The sequence below is a fragment of the Crassostrea angulata genome, chromosome 3 (genome assembly GCF_025612915.1).
Source record: "Crassostrea angulata isolate pt1a10 chromosome 3, ASM2561291v2, whole genome shotgun sequence".
NCBI classification, from domain to species: domain Eukaryota; kingdom Metazoa; phylum Mollusca; class Bivalvia; order Ostreida; family Ostreidae; genus Magallana; species Magallana angulata.
This window is the reverse complement of record NC_069113.1, coordinates 51,577,446-51,601,642: the sequence shown is the minus strand read 5'-3', so window position 1 is coordinate 51,601,642 and position 24,197 is coordinate 51,577,446. Positions and strand designations below refer to the sequence as shown.

At 35.7% G+C, this 24,197-nt stretch overlaps 1 protein-coding gene across 1 annotated transcript; it reads right to left on the bottom strand.

The window, feature by feature from the left end:
• Positions 1-1,708: 1,708 nt before the first annotated feature.
• LOC128175388 (uncharacterized) lies at positions 1,709-23,323 on the bottom strand. The gene is made up of 29 exons (XM_052840958.1): positions 23,171-23,323; positions 22,389-22,439; positions 21,869-22,278; positions 21,621-21,773; positions 21,316-21,511; positions 20,970-21,225; positions 20,716-20,881; positions 20,442-20,609; positions 20,186-20,335; positions 19,326-19,901; positions 18,905-19,242; positions 18,550-18,732; positions 18,203-18,464; positions 17,920-18,067; positions 16,572-16,826; positions 16,206-16,463; positions 15,860-16,097; positions 15,498-15,720; positions 5,498-15,379; positions 5,061-5,396; positions 4,665-4,827; positions 4,396-4,580; positions 3,715-3,926; positions 3,472-3,565; positions 3,255-3,363; positions 2,944-3,155; positions 2,490-2,841; positions 2,184-2,383; positions 1,709-2,098 (listed from the first exon to the last, which is right to left on the bottom strand). Exons 1-29 carry the CDS (start codon positions 23,220-23,222, stop codon positions 1,808-1,810), a joined length of 16,119 nt encoding a protein of 5,372 aa, XP_052696918.1. The 5' UTR covers positions 23,223-23,323; the 3' UTR covers positions 1,709-1,807.
• Positions 23,324-24,197: the final 874 nt, after the last annotated feature.

The following is a 24,197-nucleotide window of genomic DNA, read 5'->3' as shown; positions in this document are numbered from 1 at the left end:
AACACTAGTCTTATTGAACAGTATGTCACAGAAAAGCAATCTCTATTAATAGTACATTGTATTTGTCAAGTTGATTATCATCATAAAGTCTTGATAATTATTGATATTTCTTTAACCATTACAAAAAATATTAATTATAATTACAAGTAAAATTAATTATATATAAAAGAAATATTTCTTATTTATTTATTTACCAGCAGAGTAACATTAATCATTATGTGCAAATCACAAACTAACCCCCCTCCCCCCCCCCCCCCCCCCCGCTGCCTTTTTATCAATAGTTATTAGTAAGGACAACAGATGAATTCTTATTTCCAATTCAACAATTTTTGATAATGATAACTGATGTGAACAGAAACAACATTCTTACATTAATTTAATGACATTCACAGCGTTTAATTATTTTATGAATGAAAATTAAAATCATGATCTTAGTCAGTGTTGCGTTTGAATTTCACGCAAATGACGCCGAAAGTGAAATGGGTCAGAAAAAATGCAGTAGTGCAAGGGCATTGATCAAATATATTGAAATTTTACATGTGTTACCATTATATCCCCATTATATCAAAAAGTGCTGGGAGCTCTATGAAATCGCTACCCATTTCACATTAATAAGCGTTAATTGTGGGAACTCAATGCAAATTTCTATTCATACACTGTTGATGTTGAATAATTGTTCTTTCTTGAATATTTCAAGCTTCCGGCACTTTTCGAAATTTAAGATGGTCATTTTACATGTTAGAAACAGAAATAATTATATTTGTTTATGTTACGCCCTTGCACTATGCATTTTTCGTATAATTCCTGCTTCATCTCTTTTTTAGCAGCACCACGTGACAGGGTTTTCCAAGAGACCCTAAAATTGCTCATGCAATAGCGAATTATCTAATTTGTATATTGATAAAATCTCACTTTGAGTAACATTTTTTGGAATAGAATATCAAGATTATTCAAAGGCTTACATTTTATGTGATAAATATCGCTATTATTTTATGGACGCCCTTAACATAGCTGAGGTTGAACTTAATTCAGCAACCAAATTTTTAACCTTTTACATTTATAAATCTTTATGCCATATTTCTACATCTTTTTTATAGAACGTTTAAACACGTGTACACTTTTATCCAAAACTACTGCTTTTTTAGGTTTTCTCAACCTGTCTATTTTTTAATAGTATATGTTATTCTTTGTACGTGCACAAGTACAGTAAATACACTGCCAGCTCATATTATAAATATGTTATACTGATAAGCCTTATTAAAGCTTAAAACAATAAAGAATTGAATTGAAATAAATTCTATATATGCCTTAAGAATATATTTCTAGGTCTTCTTTATACTTTTCCATGTGACAAATTAAATAAATGAACTAAATGCATAAATTCTTTTTAAATGTAGTTAAATTATTATACTTATCGAAATAAAAAAAAATGTTCTGTTTTAAAAGGCTATCGGTAAACTATTAATGGTGTAATGTTCTATTTTTAAGTATTCATTGCAGTTTGGAATATTAATCTTGATATTGATGAAGAATAAATACATAAATTACATAAAATACATGAAATGATACATAAACTTTTGGTGAAGAATTAAATCGAAGACTATGAAGTATACTCTAACACAGGAAAGATGTGTGTTTGGTACAATCGTGATTCAAAATTCAGCCAATCAAATTTGAATTTAAAATTATCTAAAATCAAATCAACCCATTTGTGCTTTTAATTGCATTTATTGGTTTTAATTTTACAGAAAGAAATTTATCGCATTTAATCAAATGAATTTGGTTATTTACTCAAAATGTCACTAGTTCAACGGCACTTGCTGTCCACTTCCCAACTGTTGACGAATGGATCAACATCGACCACAGTGCGACGCGATGATGTCATCATATCATCATAAATTTCGTTGTTGTTAGTTCCAAAAAGCCCGCCCAATTTTCCATGGTACCAACCACTGACAACAAATTTCAATTCATCTCTTGGGATGTTGTATTTAACTGAGAACCCACGACCGTTCACGTTCAAAGATTCCGCCTCTTGAACAATCTTCAATTCAGTTGACTGGTAGGGAGCACTGCTGATCTTGCCATCAATGCGTAGCTAAAAAACCATAAATCAATCTTAGTTCTTTTAGTGATTCAAACAAAAACTTACAGGAAGAATAAATAAAATGCTTTTAGTTTACCTTTCCATTTGGAGCTATCTGCAGTGTTTTTGTAGCTGTAGTAATGATAAGCTGTTTTTTGTTCTTGCCAAGGTAGTTTATGATGATCGAGAAGTTTCCGTCAATATAGTCACGTGTCAAAACGTAAGAACATTTTCCTGAGAAATCAAATTCCTTGCCATCAAAGGTTGTGAAGTGGTCTCCTCTTAAATAGGCAACAGCTAAAATGAAGAAGACGCAATTTAATTGTTTCTATTGCATAACAATTATTAATCTTTAAAAACTCCCCTTTGCATAAAAAACAAAAATGATATATATTAAACTTGCCTTTAAAGGGAGGGACCCAGTTGGAGGCATCTGAATCTGGAATGTATTCTGATAGTGATCCCATTTTGTTCCTATACTTTGGAAAGTAGGAGTGAAGTTTGCTGGTAAACTTTGAAATAGAGAATTTGGGAAGTTCTTGCAGGGAAGTCATTGAAACTGGTAAGTAAGTGTCCATTTGCAATTCTCCTGATTTCAGATCAAATACTGTGATTTTCGAATTTCGAAGATTACTGACGGAATTTTTCAGGATAGAAAACTCTTCCTCGATGTCTTTTTTTATCATTTCAAAAATGTTCTTCATTACCGATTTAATATTCTCTTCTACTTCCCAAAATTTGTACGCATCGTAACCCTATAAAATGAATAAGAATAGGTTTGTATTAAATATCATACAACATGATTATTTTATAAATTCGAAACATTCACGACTTCAAATGAAAAAATAAGTCCTTACAAGGTGGTAGCTTTGACCGGCGGCCTCTTTAATTGTTGCCAACACTGGTCCGTTCATTCTTGAAGAAATTTGATCTCTGACATCGTAGATGGCATTTGTGTATTGACTAGCAATGTCTGGAACACGGTATTCAGTGGCAGTTTTCAAAAGTGAATCGTATTTAGATCCAATGTATTCGGAAAGTTGATTTTTTGAAATTCTCGACACTGCGTCTACAAGTACGTTTAGAATGATTTTAAATGCATCTGACATTACACAATTACCAAAACTACATATTATATTGGATATTCACGTATCGCTAAAACAAGTACCTTCATAATGTTTCATTGCCGATTCTAAAGAGGCAGACAACTCCAGAAATTGTTGTCCAATTACATCCATTAGTTCTGCATAGTAATATCCTCCTCTAGATTCAATGAGCTTTAAAACAAGCAGACGATTCACCATTGGTAAGTTACTAGTATTAAACTTTCTATAGACTAAAGGTCAAATAGTATGAAAATGTATTACATAAACATAAGCACTTACTGTCATCAGTTCTTTTGTAAATTCAACGTACAAGTCGTACTTGTCCTTCCCAGGAAAGGATTGCCACTGGACTTTGTTGCTTTTAATCAAATTTCTAAAATACATTAAGATGTGTGAATGATTTTTTGCATAGACGATCTCAAATTCAAAATAAACATCATGATTATTTCACATGAATATTTGCATAATGATCTGACAACTAATTTAGATTTTGACCTCAGAGAATATCCTTGTGTGCAATACCTTAACATTGTAAAGTCAGCAGAAGGAAAACGTTTGCTTAATTCTTCGATCATTTCCTCAAGAAATATGCCGTATGGTCTGTATCCATTGCTTGCAGCTTCTCGGATCAGATTGTACTTGGAGTTTAACTCTTTACCAACAGCATCGGCAACCTCAGAGAATGCAGTGTTCATTTTTCTGCTATACAGGGAAATTTTGCCAAGTCCAGAAACCTGTTGAATTTGTATATTGATATATTAAGAAACTCTGTTTCATGTCTCTGTCACATGCATTTTTATCGCATTATCACCGGAGTGAGACCGGTTTGCCTAATGTGAGACAGCAGTGAGTAATTTTTCTGTCTTACACTGTGCATTACAACGCCGCTTTAAACGTTAAAAATAGTGTCCACTATAAGGAAATGATAAATAATTGAATAAACCAATCCATAACGTAATTTCTTTGGCTAATTGATTCAACAAATAAACTCTCATTGAAAAAATTGTTCTTTGATATATCTCTCCATTATATACTAAAGTTTGACAGTGCAGTTCCATCCTAGGGCCAAGATTCAGGGTCTAAGACTCGGCAAAACCTCGTCCTATTCTCTCGGTGAAAACTCACCACCCTTACTCGTAATAGTAGATGGTTCTATTTGTTTCTAAAAAAAAAAAAACAATAATGCAGTTGCTATAATGTTACCTTTAAGTCATTTATCATGGTAGGTCTCCAGTGAATTCGTGTGTGCAGGATTCTCGAGGTATTCAGTCTCATTGCAAACAAACTATCTGTGATTCTACGTGAATTTTCCTCTCTGTACACTTCAGCGAGAATGGCACTGGCATTCACATATTTCGCAACAAAATGTAAAACGTTGGCTGGGTTCTCTACAAAAATAAGACTTTAATAGGTATTGCCTTTAAATTTTATTTCAAGTTATCAATCGAAATATTTTTTGAAAACACAATTACCAATGTCGTAGCTTGTTTGGGCTTCGAGTAATTTCTTTTCAGTATCGAACGTTATCAGACTGTTGATTTCCTTTGAGTCATCATACACATTTCGCAAACTTAGTCTGTAGGGACTGGTTTCGATTTTTCCGGACATCCTCATTGATTTAATCGGCGACACAACCTAAACCATAAATAAAAAGTAGTAATATCCATCAAGGCAACTGCAAAATCAAAATTACATTTGGCCTTAGCTTAACAAATGGTAATATTACCGCGTTACAAACTGAAACACAGCGGATACCGAACATTGCTGAAATAAAATGCTAATATCAGCTACTAATAAAATTGTCCGACGCTAAAATAACACCATATATAAATTCTTTTGTCTTTGAATTTAAGTGCAAATTATCATACCTCAACATTCATCTGGCGACGCAGGCTGTCAATTTCTCCCATGAGAGCAAAGTTTTTCTTCATACGTTTTGCTGTTAGATAGTCGACGTTAATCCCACTGCTGTACTTGTTATCGGATATTCCAACATGTGATTGAAGTTGGATGTTCACGCTGCTAAACACATGTCGAACTCCAAAACTAAGAGTATAATTTTTGTTAGAGTATGTGGAGATATTTTCGATCCTGGAGTTGATAACCACTGTCTTATCTTCATCCTTGGAGTACTTAAACTCTGTTTTTCCGTCAAAGAGGACACTTCCGCTATTTAGTGTCATCTCAGAATCCAATTTTACATCCTAAATTAAAAAGATATATAAATAATAAAATATATCAATAATCTAAAGCTGTAATTTTGATTCGGTTTAAGATTTAAAAGACATTGAAAGACTAAAGTTACCTTTCCAATGCTTGGAATTTCGAAAGACACATCAGCTTTAAGGGAATCTCCTTGAGGGAAAAGACTTGCACTGACTCCGATTTTTTTATTTATGTCCCTATCTGCATCCCACGAAATAGACCCATGGACTGTTTTCTTGTCATATTTATCTTGATAAGAAGAAGACATTGCAACACTTCTCTCCGGAAATCGCAACTTCAGATTGTTCATATTTTCATAGTTGTTGCGACGCTCGACAAGGGAATGTTCAGCGTCAAATCCAAATACTTGGGCATTATTAATAAGAGTATCCCATGATGAAAAGATTCGGGAAGATGACATTTCTCCTGATCCTCGAACTTCAACTGATCTAGATGGAGTTACTATTTTTACTACGGTCTGTTTTTTCTGGTTGTAACGATCTGTAGTGTATTTCATTTCCACAGTTGCTTGTCTTTCTGTTGAAGTTGTATCCAAGTTCATTGACAAAAGACCTGATTTGATCGCATCAGACATGAGAACTTCTGCTTTTAACTCTAGGGGCTGCGGTTCTCTCATAGCAAGTGACGCCGTGTGCTTGGCATCTCTAGTATATGCAATGTCCATATCCAGTACTTTTCCACCATTAAATTCAGCAACCGCAGACTGTTTAAATGAGGTCGCCGATTTTTCCATGCTGCTTTGAATATTTAGCTTTCTCAGCTGAGTAAATGGAGTACTGATCATCATACTTCCCTTTTGAGTAGTTATTCCCCAGGAATCCTTGGAAGAATACGTCAGAGTTGACACAACGCTTTGTCCGTTCTCCCACGAAGCTGTCATTTGGTTTTTGAACTCACCGTCTGTTCTTTCATTTTTCAAACCAAAGTTAAAGTTTTCTAATCCATTCATGTCACTCGAGAGAGAAAACGAGCCATCTAAATCAGAAAAGGTGGAATATCTAAGGCTAGCACTCGACTTCATTTTCAGCCAAAATGATTGTAAGTCAATGCTTGAGGTAAAGTCACGTAAAGAACCTTTGCTTGTAATCATAAATTTAGAAGTTTCCAGTCCTGAAAAAGGAGTATTAACAACTGTTTCGAACACCACCGGTGATGAGTCTAGATCTAACAAAGACTTGAGTGATATGGCTTTGTTTCGGCTCGACATGATAAATTCGGCATTGTACTTCTTTCCGGAATTGCTGTATTTAGTTGATGCATGGAGATTTTCAATACCATCGAAAGGTGATGTAAACACCAAGTCTACTTCCATTGGTTCCAAAGATCCTTTGACAGATGCGCGGACATTGTTATCATCTCCAAACGAAACGTCGACGAACGATCTGATACTGTTTCTATTTGCTGTATGTTTTAAATTCAGTTTTGTTTGTTCAAATCCAACGAATGGAGTTTTAATGACCAAATTTGAATTGACACGACGCCAATTTTGTTTGAAAAATGTCATTGTTCCCTCCAATTTACCAATGTCTTCATGCTGGAAGTCACTGGAAGTGGTAAACTGATCTTGATCCCCGCTATGTGTAAACTTAGCATGAACATTGCGCAAATACGGTACTGGAGATTTTATTGAAAACGAGCCTTCAATTGCGCTTGTACTTTTAAACTGAACGGATAAAGAAGCCTCCTCGTTTTCGTAATTTGCCATGAGTTCAGTCTTGAAGTCTTGAAGTTCACCCATATGATAAACTTTCATCTCACTGGTAGATGTCGCACCATCAATGGTGTATGTAGTTGTTGATGTAAAGTCAAGCATTGGGGCAGCACTGTATCGCAAAAGGTTACTGTGGCTTATACTGTACTGACTTCCAAATGATAAATCGCTCTGTGATTGAAATACACCGTTCTCTGAAGATTGGGTATGTTTTGCTGAGAGATCAGAATATGGACTTTGGAACTTTAAGACATGTTCAGACGAGGAATCCTGTATGATGTTACGGAGGAAGAGAGAAACGGTTTGAGAGGAGCCATACTCAAGACTGCTAGATAGCTGCATGTTTCTCAAAGACCCATCTCTTTGGAAAGATATTGAAGTCGATTCAAAACCAGTAAAGGGTGTTTTTACAATCAAATTGGCCAATAACTGCGGTTCACGTTCATAATTAAAATCAGCCTCAACTTTCTTTTTATCGAAATGGACTTCTGAGTGTACTTTTAAGCCGTTTGGCGATGGTACTGCTTCCACGCAAAAAACCTGTTCTTTATAGCCTGTGATCGGTGTTTTCAGCGAGACCTTGAATTCCTTATTCAATTCATTAATGATACTGAGATCGAATTCAGACTTTTCTTGGTTAAAAAGAATATCAGCGTGTGTTTGGAAACCTCTATTTGTCATATGATGCGAAAATCTAATTGCTTGTTTCTTAAAACCTTCAAATGGAGTTCTGATCTCAAGTTCTCCTTCTATTTTTCCGTCTTTGTTAAAAAGGGCGTCAATTTCTACTGTTTTCTCCATTAATGTTCCTTCTGCAATTAGCTTTTGTCCCTCTGCAGTAAACTTAATATACTGGTTCTTAAAACCATCGAAAGGTGTTTTGATAGAAAGACTGCCTTTCTTAGCTGAGAGTTCTCCGTTGATTTCGATGGTCTTTTGTCTGAAAAGACCCACTGCGTGAATTCTATTTTGATCAATATTTAAGCTCAATCTTTGATTTTCAAATCCAGGGAAAGTAGTTTCAACAGATAAAAATCCATTTCTGAGCAAAGTTTGTCCTTTTAGTTCAACTGTGTGTTGCATGGCTAAAATCATGACATTTATGTTACCATTTCCGACTTTAACTGAAATCTTTTGTCTTTCATATCCAGAATAAGAGGAAGTTATTTCTAGATCGCCAGTGATAACAGTATCAGTAGTCAGTTGAGCGCTCAATTCTATTTTTTTCTTCTGGAATGTACTTTTTGCTTGTGCTTGGTATCCGGTCAGTGTCTTTTCGTAGCTCATTGAGACTCCTTGTTCTTCAAACCCTTTGAAAGGTGTTTTTAACGATATAGTGCCTTGTATATCATCAGAAGTAAGAAATGATGCGTCAAGCTCGATAGTCTTTCCTCTAAAAATACCGTGTACGTTTATGCTATCTCTAGTAGATGTCATAGATATTTCTTGTGATTTGAATCCTTCAAATGGGGTTTTTAAAGATATCTGTCCATTTCCATTACTCTTGGTTCCTTCAATTTCTATTTTTTGGTCACGGGCTGCGGCTTCCACACGAATGTTGTTTTGGTTGAGAACGAAAGACCCCGATTGTTTTTCAAAGCCTGAAAAGGGTGTTGATATCTTTATGTTTCCAGCAAGACTGGACATATTGCTGAATGTTGCCTCGACTGATACTTCATTATTTTCAATTCTTGCTTTTGCGACATTCGAAAAACCTTTGACATTCATTTCATGGTTTAGAGAGACTGAGACAACACTGTATCCTTTAATTGGAGTCATGATTGTTGTTGCTGCAGATATGGAATTCTTGTTGCTAAATGATGAATCGATTTGAACAGTTTTTCCTCTCATTGTTATTTCAATATGACTTTTGTAGCTGCGATCAGAGCTGGCGTGGTTGAATGATGTTTTTATTTCCTCGAAACCCACAAAAGGTGTTCTCAGGATAGCACTGCCCTGGAATGGAACTTTATCAAAACTCATATCTGCTGATATACTTTGCTGGCGGAATGTACCCTTAGCAGATGCCTTCAAACCTGTAGAGGAATAGTCATACGTGAAATCAGCTTTGGACTCTCTAAATCCTTCAAACGGGGTACTGAGAATGATTTTTCCTTCCAAGGATCCTCTTTTAGAAAGCGACATTTGACCATCAATTTTTTGTCCGTTGTTGAATTCAATTGTAAGAGAGCTTGACATTTTATCGCTGTTGTTTGAATACTTGATAATAATGGATTGTTGTTCAAATCCCTCAATTGGCGTAATTAGTGATAATTTTCCACTTATTTCGTCAGTAAATGAAATTTCGGTTGAACCAGTTATAGTTTTATCTGATGAATAGAGGGTCATGCTGCTTGAAATATGGTCATCGTTTTGATCATGAGTGAAAGAAGCTCCAATCTTTTCATTAAAAGGACTTGAAAGTGAAATCGATCCTTTTTGGATTCCGTTGTTCGAATAAGTCATATCTGCTTCAGAATGCTTACCATTCACGTTAATTTCAACGTGAGAATTCATTGATCTTGAGGAAAGCGCATAGTCGAAAGCTCCATCCAGATTTCCGAAAACACTTCTGATGTTCCAAGCCCCAGAAAGGGGTTGGGAATTGAAAGAGATGTCTCCCGATATTTTTTGATCACCTGATATGCTAGCTGATCCTGAACATTTGAAATTGCTTCGATTTCCATCGTGACGGAAAATAATATTTACATCTGCAATTTCCGAAATTGGCGTTTTTAAAGAGAATTGCCCTGTTACCGATTGTGACAGTCTGAACGCTGCATCCAATTCAATTTGCTTTCTCCCACTGTATGAAACATCTGAAACAGTTTTAAAGTTTGCCATTTGTCCTTCATGTTTTATAGAAGCCGTTATCTCCTCTGAGACAGGTGTAGTCAATAGAAATCGGCCGTTCAATCCACTGCGGCTGTCAAGTCTTACATCTGAGGAAACTCTCTGGTCATTGAAACTTGCTGAAGCTTGGACATTAAAGTTTTCGAAAGTACCTTCCTGTGAGATCGATATTTGGATGCTCTTTACAACTGGACATTTCGATTTTAGGACAGCTGACAGAGTCATTTTTGGAACCGCTTCAAAAGAAACTTCTCCTTCAATTTTCTTTTCTCCGCCATATTTTAATTCAGTTTCGCTTTTGAATGTTCGTCCATATCCGTTGTGGTTGAGTTTAAAACTAATATCGTGAATAGACGGACTTTTCATTAAAACATTGATGTGTATTTTGTTGTCAGTGTCAATGGTCAACTCAACTTCGGATTTTTGGCCTTCTAGGGAGTACTCTGCGCGGCTATTGAAATTAAGAAGTCTTCCATTGTGCCTGAAGGAAAGTTCACTTTCCCGATAGTTTTCGAAAGGTGTTTTTATTACTACGGATCCCTCAATCGAATCTCGGCTGTTATATGCAACGTCACCTTCAACTGCCTTACCATTGATAGAGACATCGGCGTGACATTTAAAGTTGCTCCATCCTCCAGCGTGTGATACAGAACTAGATATGCTCTTAACAGTTCCAAATGATGTCACAATAGAAGATTTGGCGGATATATCATTAGTTGAGTCAAATTCGGTTGTATATTTCATAGTCTCTTTTCCGTAAGCGATCTCAGCGACTGAATTAAACTTTTTCATGGAGCCTGTATGACTTACGACAGCTTTAAGAGGCCGAGTGTACATTGAATTTAGCAGAAGAGACCCCTGTAGAGGAGAACTGTTGACAGATAATTTGCTATCCAGAATGTTTCTGTTTCCGTATCTTAAAGTAGCTGAAGTTGCAATGGGAAGGCTTTCATGAGCAAACATTCCTTCAACTGTTTCAATGTAAGCCGATTTAAGAAGCACCCGCCCTTCAAGTTTGACTAAAGAGCTAAAATTAACATCTATTTCAGATCTGTCGTTGTTCATTTCAAATTCACCATGAGTATGGAAGTTATTTATTGTTCCATCGTGAGAAAGGCTTGCCTTCAGAAGTTCAACGGATTTGAACGGAGTTGTCAGTTTCATATCATAGATAATCTGATCGTTAAGACGCAAGGTGATGTCACTGGTGAATTTGTTATTTGTTCCATCCAAACCTTCTAAGTGGAATTGGAAGTCATTCCAAGTGCCTATATGAGTAAGTGATCCCTGTAGCACTTCAAAGCCCTCGAAAGGTGTTTGAATGGATACATCAGCTGTGATGTCCGAGCGTGTATCGATTTTCAGACCAGACGAAATTCGCTTCTTATTCAAGGAAAGGTTTACCTGGTTGTTGAAGTTCCTCAGAGAACCATCATGTGTCATAGAAAAGTCAAAATCTTCTACTTTTCTAAAAGGCGTCTGGAGAGCAAAAGAAGCTGCCAACTTTGGATCAGTTGCAATCATAACATCTGCGTTATAAAGTTTACTCTTTCCAACAGTGATTTCTCCATGGGATTTAAAATCTTTTAATGAGCCTTGGTGAGAAAGGACAACACCTGCTTTCTTCAGACCTTTGAATGGTGTTTCAATAGATACGTCCGCTTTAAAATTAGGCCTGAGAGACATTTTGAGATCAGCTGAAACGGATTCTTTTCCAATTGCGGCGCGAGCGCTGGTTTTAAAATTTCTCATGTTACCACTGAAGTTCCAGTTTCCTTTCATTTTCTTATACCCTGGCAATGGTGTTGTGATACCAATAATAAACGCTGAGTTTGATCCTCGCTTCAGTGTTATATCAACTGTGTATTTTTGGCCTTTCCCAAGGATTGCATTGGCTATCATTCTAACATTGGTTGGTTTTCCTTTCTTCACAAGAGTAAGGGTGATCGGATCAGTAAAAGGATTTTCGATCTGTAATTTTGCTTTTGTTCGTTTTTTGTTTACCATATCAGCAGACAATTTATATTCGGTTTTCTTGTTCATTTTGATATCAGCAGCCGTCTGAAAGGCTGTAAAATCTCCTGAGTGTTTAAAGGTTGCGGAAATATCTTTGTGAAATGGGGTTTTCAAAGTAGCTGATCCTGTTACTTTCCTTCCGTTTGAAAATGAAACGGATCCTTCGTATACAATTTTTCCAGCCTTTGTGATTGAGAGTTTGGTATCAAAATTACTCAAGGTGCCCTCGTGAGAAAATTCAGCTTTGATATTATCGATCAAAGAAGATTTCAGTTCTAAAGATCCGATGGTTTTCTTTGCTTTCTTAAACATAGCTGCAACAGAACCCTTTTGCTTTCCATATTTACCATCAGCACTAATCTGGAAGTCGCTTAGCTGGCCTTCGTGTGAAAATGAGGTTGCAAAATCATCTGTGAGTGGAGAACTAAATGATACCGATCCTGTCCAGGTTTTTGCCAATGAAAGTTTGGCCATAGCTTCATACTTCTTGGAACCTCCATACTGGAATTCGGCTTGGGAAACAAAATCAGTCAGTTTTCCTTTGTGGTTAAAAGAGGCAGAGATGTCTTCATACAGTGGAGACTTCAGTCCAATTGTTCCACTCTTCTGGTTATATTTTGCGGTTAGCTCGTATTTCTTACCTCTACCGTATGAACCTTCTATGTGCGAGTCGAATTCGGAAATGTCTCCTTTGTGGTTAAAGGAAGCAGCTATATCGTCATGCAGAGGAGATTTAATTGATAGATCTCCCGCAAGATTTCCATACTTTCCAGTTATTTCATATTTCTTGGACTTTCCATATTGCATTTCAGCGTGAGAGGCAAATTGCGACCATGTTCCTTCGTGATTTATTGCTGCGGTGAGGTCGTTTGCAAATGGCGATCTTATGACCAAGGTTGTTTCCATTTTTTTGTCGTTTTTAAAAGTGATATCCCCCTGAATTTTCTTTCCCCTGGTGTATTCGATCTCTCCATGACATTGGAATTGACGACTATCCCCACTGTGTCGTAGAGATGCAGCAGAATATGGAAGCGCTTGGAAAGGTGTTGTGAGAGCAATGCTTCCTTCTAAATTGTCGAGTGTAGGGCGTAATGAAGACTCTAATTTTATAATTTTTCCAGGCAAGTATTCCACGTTCAATTCGGTGACCTTCTTCTCGTTTTGATTGCTATGTGTGAATGAAACGCGAGTTTTTCTATGCTGTTCAAATGGAGTGTTGATCTGAATGCTAGCAATTATTCCACCGTATGAACTCCACTGGGAAGTGACAGACATTGGTCCAACTATTGGATTAATCATCAGATTTGCAGAAGTATGGAAGGACTTTGAATCACCTGTGAAATCGGCTCCAATGGTCATCTTTTGAAGATTTTTATATGGTGTGGAAAGAATTGTGTTAAAGCTTTTCTTTTTACCCCATTGACCTCTAGTCTCCATGGTTATTGTGTTTCTAGATGGAAGAGAGAGAGAGGACCTGGTGACAATTTCCCCACGTTCGTTGGACTGATCAACACTGAGTTTCAGGCTTTCATATCCAGAAAATTGGCTTATCAGTTCAATTTTCCCGCTCATTAATCCGGTGGGAGGGAAATCTAATTGTCCATTAAGCTTTGACACAGATTTTCCATTGTCCTGGTATTCAATTTGACCTGTAATGGGATATTGTTGGTATTGAGAGGTCACGGTTAACATTTTGATGCTTCCATGGCATGTAAAGACATGACTTGAATCTGCAACTCCATTGTTTCGTTTATAAACGTTGCTTAGTGATATAACCTTCTTTCCCTCTGTACTGTAATGAATTTTGTTATCGATCATTCCAATACCATGTTCATGTGAAACTGCCAATGCAAGGTCTCTGTTGAAAGGTGATCGCATTGCAAAGTCGAAAGTCAGAGATCCTTGTGGCAGGGACATGCGTTGCATTCCCTTTACCTGGATATCAACAACATTGGCACCCGATTCAAATTTCAATGAGGACTGGAGGTCATCGTGAGTGTTTCTATGAAACCATGACGATTCCATTTGTTTCATGGGTGAGCTCAGTTTGATATTTCCGCTGTTCTGAAGTTGCCAACCATTCCTGAAGTGGTGTACATCTCCTTGGTAGGCATATACATTACCATTGTGTTTGAAATTGAGACTGTTTTCAAATTTCTGGCCGTTGTCAACATGTTTTGCAGAGACAGAGAGACTTGCAATTTGATCCAGACTAGATTTTACACTAAGACGTCCAGTCAGATCTCTGTTAGATGCGGAGCTTTTGTCGACAGCAAGAATATCTGTCTGGAAAAAGTCCTTATTCCAGGAAAATTTGACAAAACTCATCACTCCATCTTCTATCTTATGTTTAAGTTCGATGCCTGTTCTCTCGAAACCTGAAATTGGAGACTTTATTTCAAGCGAAACGTCAACATCATCAAAATGCAATGGTCGTTTCATATTCAAGGTAGATGACATGCGTTTCATTGGCTTCCAGTCGACGTCGATGTTTGAAATAGACTTTGAATTTTCTAGCTGGTGACTCAAACCAATGTTGATTGATCTATAGTCTTTGAATGGAGATTCAATCTTTAGATCTGCAATATAGCCATCATTTTTCTTGCCAAATGAGGAATCAACTGAAACCACATCTTTATTCCATTCAGCATGGGCATGGGAGACATATTTTTCTCCACTTCTGTGTTTCAGATTAACATTGCCAAAACCTAGAGGGCTGGATTTTGAAAAAGTTGCTTCCATATTTTGCAGGCCTTCATATGTTATGTCTCCTTGTATTAAAATCTTCTTGTCAAGGTCTTGATTTGCATCCCATTTGACATCTAATTTGCTAGAGAAGACTGGATCTTTAATTATTGTGTCGAATTCGGCCGTCACCTTTCGTGCGGGATATTCTAGGTCAGCTGCAACCTGAATGCGAGATCCGATTCGGACCAGTGATGACAAAGATACTGCATACTTTGTTTTTCCATACAGAATTTCCGAATTGGCTTGAAAATTGCTTGGGATAAATCGGTATTGTCCTGAGACTGCGAGTACATCATATGTTGGGATGTTGAAGGAAGTTGAAATGTCGTATTCATTTGTACCAACGTTTCGAAGGGTGCTTTCAATGATACTTTTGTGTCCATTTTCCAGCTGAATAGTCAAAATGTTGGTGTATTTTTTGGCAGTTCTTTGATCAAATACATTACCAATGACTATGTCTCTCCCTGGAACAGAAATACCTAGTTTACCGACAAAGCTGGCTAATTTTTTAGACTTGTTTTTTAACTCAATTGCAGCGCTGTAAGATGATTTCTTTCCAAACACGACATCCAGGGACGAATCAATAGATTTCAATGACTGTACGTGCTTTCCTTTCATTTGATAGTTCACATTCTGAAAAAATGTTAGAATGACAGCTCTATATGACATTCTTTAAAAAAAAAAACATTCTTATATCCTAGAATAAGACACAGTTTAGTCAAGAGTATAAAAAGAGAGAGTAATGCCATACCAGGTATGGGAAGATAAATTTTGTATTTGCGTCCAGATTAAACTTCTTTTGTTTCCAATTTAGGACGTGATTTAAAACACTGGAAAACTCGATTCGCTTTTTTATGTCTTTCTTGTTTGGCCCATATACAACAGTCAGTGAAGCTTCAGAATGTTTCCAGTTCTTGCTGACATCAAAATTTACATTAAGATTGTAGTCGGACCGCTGCTTAAATGTCAAAATGCTGAAAAAAGAATTAAAGTAAAGCCCAGTTTAGACTGCATTATTCAATGTAGAAACCATGTTTATTTATGGATCATTTGGAAATTGATATTGTGTTATTTATTTCAACGTGTAATCAACGAAAGCATATTTTTACTCACATGTTTCCTTTCGCAGCCGAGAGGCTTTTTGTGTTAGCAACATTCAGTTTTCCATTTAACGTTACTTTGTCTCTCATAACCTTTGGAATAACATAGTCGAGTGTTGAGCGAACAATGGCCATCTTTTGGTTCTTTAGCATAAACGTAGAGGTCAATTTTGTCGTAAATACAGGAGATTTAATATCAATTTTGGATCTGAAACCTGTGCTCTTTTTATTGCTGGCATCTCTGACTTGAACTGAAAATATATATATATATATATTTATTTTCCCAAAAAAACGTTTCTTTAGCATATACACATTCCCTTATTTATTTTTCAAAAATATTTGTTAACAAAATAACATACCAGACAGTTTTATTGGCTTTGACACGATGCGGTCAACAGTCAAGTCCACCTTTATGGCTTTTCCCTTCTTGTATTCAGCTGAACCTCCAAAACTGACAAGTTCTTTTTCTGGAGTTTTAATGGAGAGATAGGGTCGATACCTTGCTGCTTTTGCAGTGGCGTATTTCTGAACTCTAGACTCGATGACGTATTCCTTCTTCTTTTCAAAGCTGATACTAGCTTTGCCAATCACCACAACACGTTTCTGGACAAAGTTGACTAAAAACAAAAAAGTTCAATCAAATCAATCGTAATTTTATGGTGGGATTTGATATAAAGATGGTTTTTTATTCTTTGCATGATTTGGAGGATTAACTTCATTTTTACCTTCTGCTTTAATTGGTTCCTTTGATACTCCAATCAAAATAACTTTAGCATCAATAAGTTTCATTCCACTGTACTTCATTCCTCCTTTCAATTGAATTGACTTCATTTTGGGCGCGGATATTTCCACGTGTGGTGTGTACTCAAAAGTGTTGCCTTTTCTTGTCATAGCTGCTTCTGCCACAACGGAGTACTCCTGTTTGTTGTTAACAAACTTTCCGCTGATGTGACGGAGATTTTTCTCATTTTCGACTTTACCTTAACAAAAACATTAATTACTTAGGATGAAAATGCCTCATTGAGTTCCACCTATGGGTTACAGGACAAAACGTTATCATAAAAATACACTACGCGGGGATGTTAAGGAAGCATATGGAATCTGAGTTACATGTAATTCCGTGAAATCACAAATCTTAGTTATTATGTACATATTCAAATATCTAAGCAAAAAAACGTAGACCAAAAACAAATAAAAAATACTGAAGACAATTTTTTTTTTCAGAAATTAAGCAGTATTACTTAGATTTACACATTGATGACGTCATGAATAAAAGTTGAAAGTCGTGTGAATTTGATCGAAAAGCATTGTAAATATATTTAAAATATAGCTAATCTAAGAACTCTAATAAAGTATTGTGGTGTGATTTTTTGAGAATTGAACATCAGAATACTGGGAGAGATATTAGTTTTATCAATCATTCGCTAACGGGTATGTTAATTTGTTTTTATTCTTCGGCCAGGGTTTCCTCTGTCGTTGTTTACGATATAAAAATCCTACTAGAACAACACTACCCCGTATATATTGAACTTGAAATTTTGTACGTATCGTTAGTTTGATCAATGCTCAAATTGAAAAGTGCTGCTAGAGTCCCATGTTGTGTGTTGTTTTGATGCAACATACCGTTTTCCGTGCAAACTTTATAAAAGTTGGAAAGGTTTTACGAGAGCCGGATGAATAACTATTTAATTAAGAAGAACATAGAATTCTTGCAGCGGTTTTAATTAAACTGATATGTTTTGCATTTGGTATTTTATTTTGGAAACCGCGGGGTAGTGTTGTTCTATCTCATTTTATGTTAAGGAATATATATAAGCTATTTATAGTTGTCACGTGATAATTCACCAATCTGGCAGTAATGTACTACCCCATTTTAATGTACTGACATCTATTTTAAAGAATAATACTAAGTTTTTAATCTCATTCAAAATAGTCATTTAATTTCACGAGTTTGAATATAACCGTTAAAATCAGACCCTAAATTGCCCATATGCGTCCTTAACACCCCTGCGTAGAAAACCATTAAAACATCATAAAACACGAGAAAAGTTAGGGATGAAAATAGATAAATACCTGTGAACAAAGCTTTATTCCACGGTGACTGAAGACCCATTTGAAGTTTGGATCCAATTTTGTCCAGTAAAAATTCTGCAGAAAGAGCTCTATCAGTTTGTGAACCTGGCGTGTCAAATGCCAAACGGATATTCACCTCTTTCTTTGTCTGAAAATTATGTGGAAAAGATATTGTTTTGCAGTTTGTACTATTTTTGCAACAAAATGTTTTATATACCTAAAATTGTTAAAAAAAAAAAACAACAAAGCACAAACAAAAATCAAAATATAAAAAATTTAATACCTTGCTCAATCGGGCCTCGACATTATATGATTTGTGAGAATCTTCTTTCATCAAGGATACATCCAAACTGATGGGTCCTGTCAAAGGAAAGTATGGAGCGCTCGTTTCCAGTGAAGCATTTGGAAATTTAATTTCTCCGCACAACTTCAATCCTGTGATACGGGCAAGATGGGATCCGGTGCATGTCTTGTGAATTTTTCTATTTTTTGTGATCATATTCTGTTCTTTTTCAACATCACGATGAACAGTGAAGAAAGCAGTTCTGTAAATTTTGATAAAATTAATAACTCATGTGTGAGCTTTATTTTTTTAATGTACCCACTATTACATAATAGCATTATTCTTACTTAACACTGAAGATTTCCATCTTGTCCTTTGGCACGTCTAAGTTGGCATTGAAAATTGTTCCGTCCCGAAGTTCCACATGGCCCTGCAGTAATGTGCTTGAGTGAACAGTTGATACCATCTTTAATCCGCTATTCGTCACAAACGCATCGACGCTCATCATGCTGGAAATCTCCACAGCAGTGCTTAAAAGTGCATTTCTCTATTAATCATTTTTTTTCACATCATCTGGAATTATTCTATTACTATCTCGTACATTATATATATATATATATATATATATATATATATATATATATATATATATATATATATATATATATATATATATGCAATGTTTCTTTTAAACATTCTTACCTTGGCTGAATAAGTCCACTGATAAGAAGACTTCTAGGACTTGTGCCTAGTTTCCGGAGGTCGACCTTTCCTGAAGCTTTCATGTCAATAGTGGCAGTACCATTAATTGTCAGGTTCAGAGGAAATCCAGCACTTGTTGGAATTATCATGGAAGTGTCCATGAACATGATATTCTGGGTAAACGTGTAATCGTGATTTTTTGACATACTTATCAACATTTCAAGAACGTTGAAGCCACTGGAAAAACTGGCGAGTCCGTCAAAACTGTTGTAAGAGAGTTCATTTCCAAAAGTCCTCATGTAAAGAGCTCCTCTCAGTTGGTCCATTCCAGTCCCAAACTACAATTTTTTTCAATTTTAAAAGCTAGAACTTCAATAACACAAATTGGCAAATTTAATCATAAATACTTAGTCGTACTTACCTGGCTGTCGATTTTCTTCATCTTCTTTTCGTCAATCCCTTTGACAATCTGAGTTGTTGCTTCCTTGACATCTTTTTCAGTAAAATAGCCATTTGGTCCGAAATAGGATTCTAAAAAGTATTCTAGTCCTTCCACTCGTCCTCCAATTTCTAGAATGTTGACTGACTTTCCAAACAAATCAACAGTCAGATTTGCCATCAATGATCTTGGAATAAATGATTTTGAGGACCAGATCAAGTTGCTTTCGATTGAAGCCCCAGTGTTGATTTTTTCCAGGAAGAATGACCCCTCGTAATTTCTTGAATACTTTCTCTTGTCCATGTCAAATTCTTTTTTTAGATATTCACTATTCAAAATTGATATTATGTCTTGCTTAAATGGACTGGACGACTCCATAAGATTTGTTAGATGAGACCAGATAAATGACCCAACTTGGTTGACCTCTTCCTTCTCTAGTGCATTTCGAACGGTGGTGATGATACTCTTTGATGGACATTGCATTATGGCCAGGTAAGCAGCAATTCTTAATTCTGCATCTTCTTCTTTGTCATTAAAGACTTTCAAAGCCTCGGTTCTCTAAAAAGCCACATCAAAATTCAGATATTCGATAGTATTTTTTATCTTTTAAATTATATTTACCATGGAATTCTCAATTGTTTTGTGGTTCAGTTTTTCGGGAATTTTGTTTATACCCATCGTTCACAATTTTATATCATCAATTGATTATAAAGTCTTTATTCATTGTTCATAAAAGTAAATCGACAAAATTTAAATACCCATGAACTTAAATAATTGATAATCCCCAAAGAATGGTTCGCACAAATTCAATTAATTCCACATATAGTAATCTTAATACATACGTCATTGTCACATGAAGCACGACGGAAGGTCTCAATTGCAGCAATACGAACTTCCATTGGGTTGTCTTTTCGAGAGATGCAACTGTTGACAGTAGCTGTGGCTGAGCTGGTGTGTCCAGAATTGCCCAATGCACGTAATGACAAGACAATCTGAAACACCAAAATGAAAATATAAGATGGAATTAGTATTCTAAACCCTTTATACACAAAACAAACAATATGCATTTCAAAGATGCATACAATAGCTAAACATTACGTTTTCTTTGTTGTTGTTGTCCACATAGCAACCGTATCCAATCTTATCCTCAAGGGCTGAAATAACATTTGCGATATCCAGGTCGTTTTCACATCTGGTTTTTTTGCAATACGTGTTTACAAGAGAGCTGACGGCCAACAGTGCTTTGCCATTCTTCTTCAAAAGCGGCTGTAAAAATATTAAAAATTGTTATATGTAAATTCCCTCTGTCATTCAAATATAATCGATTTTAAAAGGATAATGCAGCCTTATCTACGACATTAGCTAATCTTACCATAACTTCCCTAATCATGTCCTTTGATGGGCTAGGAATAAATGCTAGTGTTGTCATCCACATATCAGCCTCAATTCCAGTTACTTCATTGTCAGTGATCATTTTTGTTAACATTGTAACAGAGGCTGGTGTTCCAGTCATGGGAACAGCGTCCAAGAAAAACTTCCTGTCATCAAGAAGACACTCAAATGTATGACTTAAATTTACATACTGTGAAAATGGAGAAAATGGTGAAATGTAAACGTATCTATTACCTGACTTTCTGGTTGTTGTCGCTGCAAAGAGCACCACTCTGGACGTTTGTGTAAACATCGTTCAATGTCTGGGAGTCAGCTGATCTCATAATGTGCACGAGGTCAGAAAAAAGACGAGGAGTTTCAGGACGAACGTCTCCTTTTGTTTGGGCACAAATGTTGACCAGTTGTTTTTCTATATTTTTTCGAGCTTTTGTGCTGCTTGCCGTGTCAACATGGTGCTCAAAGTTCATGTCAGCTTTTCTAGTCACAGATTCTGAATAATTAACAAAACTTATTAATAAATGTTGTAAAAGCTTTGGTCGAATTTATTGAAATTACGACATATAGTAATTATGAATCTTACTTGCTGTTGATACTCCAGTTTTTTCATTCGAGTATTTCAAGGTCTGTCTGCTCTCAGTCATGGCACCACTTGAATCTCTTGAGAAAGGTCTAAACACATGTTGTTCAGTGCATGAAGACCCTTTAAGGATGCCGGATTTGCTGATTTCTTGTTGACAGTCGTGGCTACTCTTCATAATTGGTAAGGACTGAATTTCCTTTAATAAAAAATGTATGTGAGAGTTAGTTTTAATTTATATCTCTATAGTATTTTTTGATGACAAATTATGTGGATGTGGAGATAATTAAAGAAAGATGCCCTCTTACAGATGGCACCCGATAGGGAGTTCCCTGTAGAGCTGTCTGGTATCCATGACGCTCGGTGCACCCAAGAAGGTTCTTGTGTTTCTTGATGGTTACAGAGTACCACCCATTTTCAGACACTGTATAATCGGCATCACATGTTCCCGTCACGTCAGCCTAATCATATATACATATATGTATTTAGATATATGGAACATTGGTATCAGCATTATGAAATTATTATCAAAATTATCAAAATCTAGGCTACTGACCTCACTGACTTTCTGATCGGCTTGTAGATTTTCCATGGTGTTCTGAATCATGGAAAGTATACCCCGTTTGATGTTAAGAACCCAAGGTGTTTCACTGTCAGCCGGACACAGAGACTCAATACGACCGTCTTGGAAAGAAAATCTCAGTGAGTTTTCTTCAAGTTGTTGGCTGAATTTCCCGGACATTGCTGACAGGATAAAGTTTTCAGGTGACTCTGCATTGCGTTCGTGGAGCTGTACGTTCCTTACCTTTAAGACAAGGTCACATTTTGAAAGAACTTCCACTTGAACTTTAGCAGTCATTCTGATTCCAGATTTTCCTTCCGATGCTCCTTGGATGAGAGTCGTTGTATCCACGTCATAGTCGTATTCGTAAGTTGTGCCAGGTTGATATCCGAATTTTGTAGAGTCTAAAATTCAATATTTTTTCTGTTATTATTATTATTGAGTTCTCTGTCTGATTTAATGAGTCGTTCGCGAGCAGCTTTCTCAAATGAATTTTAATTACGATGTTATTTACCTGTGCATGTTGTTGAACATGTTTCACGTGAGTTAATATCTGTTATAGGTCCTGTAAGAAACAAAAATATCCAAATAAAAGATAAGAAAGGAATAGATTTAAAAATTTAAGGGATGTTTACCTTACTTGATTGTTTATTCAAAAAGGCTTGGAGAATAAGCAGAGCTAAAGTCGAATACACGTTATTTTTTAAACTGTGCGTCCTTTTCGGACAAAATAATGCTACTTTAACACACAACGTATTTTCAATTGTTAAACTTTTAATTTATAACTTATAGGTTAACTAATGGTGTAAGATTTCAAAAAATTATTTATATAATCAATATCTTATTACTATAATCTTGACACTCCAAAGCTTTATTGTCACCTCGGGGCAAATAATCTAATATGTCTTCCCCAAAGCCTTGTAAAATATGTATAACATTGCGTTGAAACACTTTTACGTTATTTAATTAAAGAAAAAATAATCAGTGTGATGAGCTTTTAATACTTGATCAAACCAAATTTGAGTTTAAGTTCCATTTTGTTTAATATCCTTATGGGTCTGTGTACAATAAAAACAAAATAGAAAATATACAAGGTACATGTGAAAACCAGAGGTGTAATAAAATTTTAAAGAATTTAACTTAATAAAGTTAGCAAACATCTTTCTTATTTTAATTCTATTTTCTAGAAAGAATCGAAAACATATACTTATGAAACTTTTATCCTTATAGCCTCTGTTAAATTATCTCGCTTACACTTGCTTACACTAGCCAATAGAATCTATAGCTAACACTTACCCGCCAAGATGCCTGCCGTAAAGGCTAGCAATAATATAAATGTTTGCTCCATCCTTGGAGCTCGGCGGTAGATTCTCTATTGGTGGTCAGGGTGGGCTCCTGTCAATTTATAGGAGATCAGGGAGAGTAAAGTACAGCGATAAAGTTTGCTTACAGGGGTTCACTAGGACTTGCTACTAATTACGCACTTCACACCAGTAAGCCCTGTACTGTGTCGAATCAGAGTTGGGGTACAAAGTACATTACAAAGTTATCATATGATGTCGATTTCACTATATCGGTCCCACACGGATACAAAGTTTATTCTGTTTATTGTACCTTAGGTTAAGTATCCAACGACGATTGTCCCATGCATCGGAGAGGGAAAGGTGATGGGGGTCACAGTTTATAAGAGATATGGGATGTTACAGACCATATTTTATAAATTCTAAGCTTGTAACAGTGCAGCATGGGGTGTGAACATGTTTTGTTTTCTTTGGAAATTTTGTATTACTCAAAACCGGTCAATTTTTGTTTTTCATTTCTTTGTCGCCTTTAAAAAAGTCATTCCTAATTTGATTTTTTTACTTGTTTTTTTTAAATAAGACATATTAATAAAAAAAACGTTCACTCAAGTATCTAGTTGTATACAATAAGTTTGATACAATACATAGGTATTTAACTCCATATTAGGACATACTTTCGTTTAGGTGCATTAGGTTTAAGCTTAAAATACTGGCATGCAAGTCTGAGTTTGAAAGCCACTGCATGGAATTTTAACATTGTTACCTTTATGACAATTTTTAAATGCATTTTTTTTTGGGGTAACATATTGTGCAATTTATATAACCAAGCATTGATTATGTTTTGGTGTAATTTCATCCATATTGAAATCACTAGATGTCCAATAGGACTTGAAAAGAAAGCCGTGGTTAACAAATTACCAATCAACTGAAATTTTCAATTGAAGATCTTTCTTGCCATTATTTACTATTTAAGAAAACATAAAAAAAAATTATGAATAAATTAAATCTTAATATTTTTATTA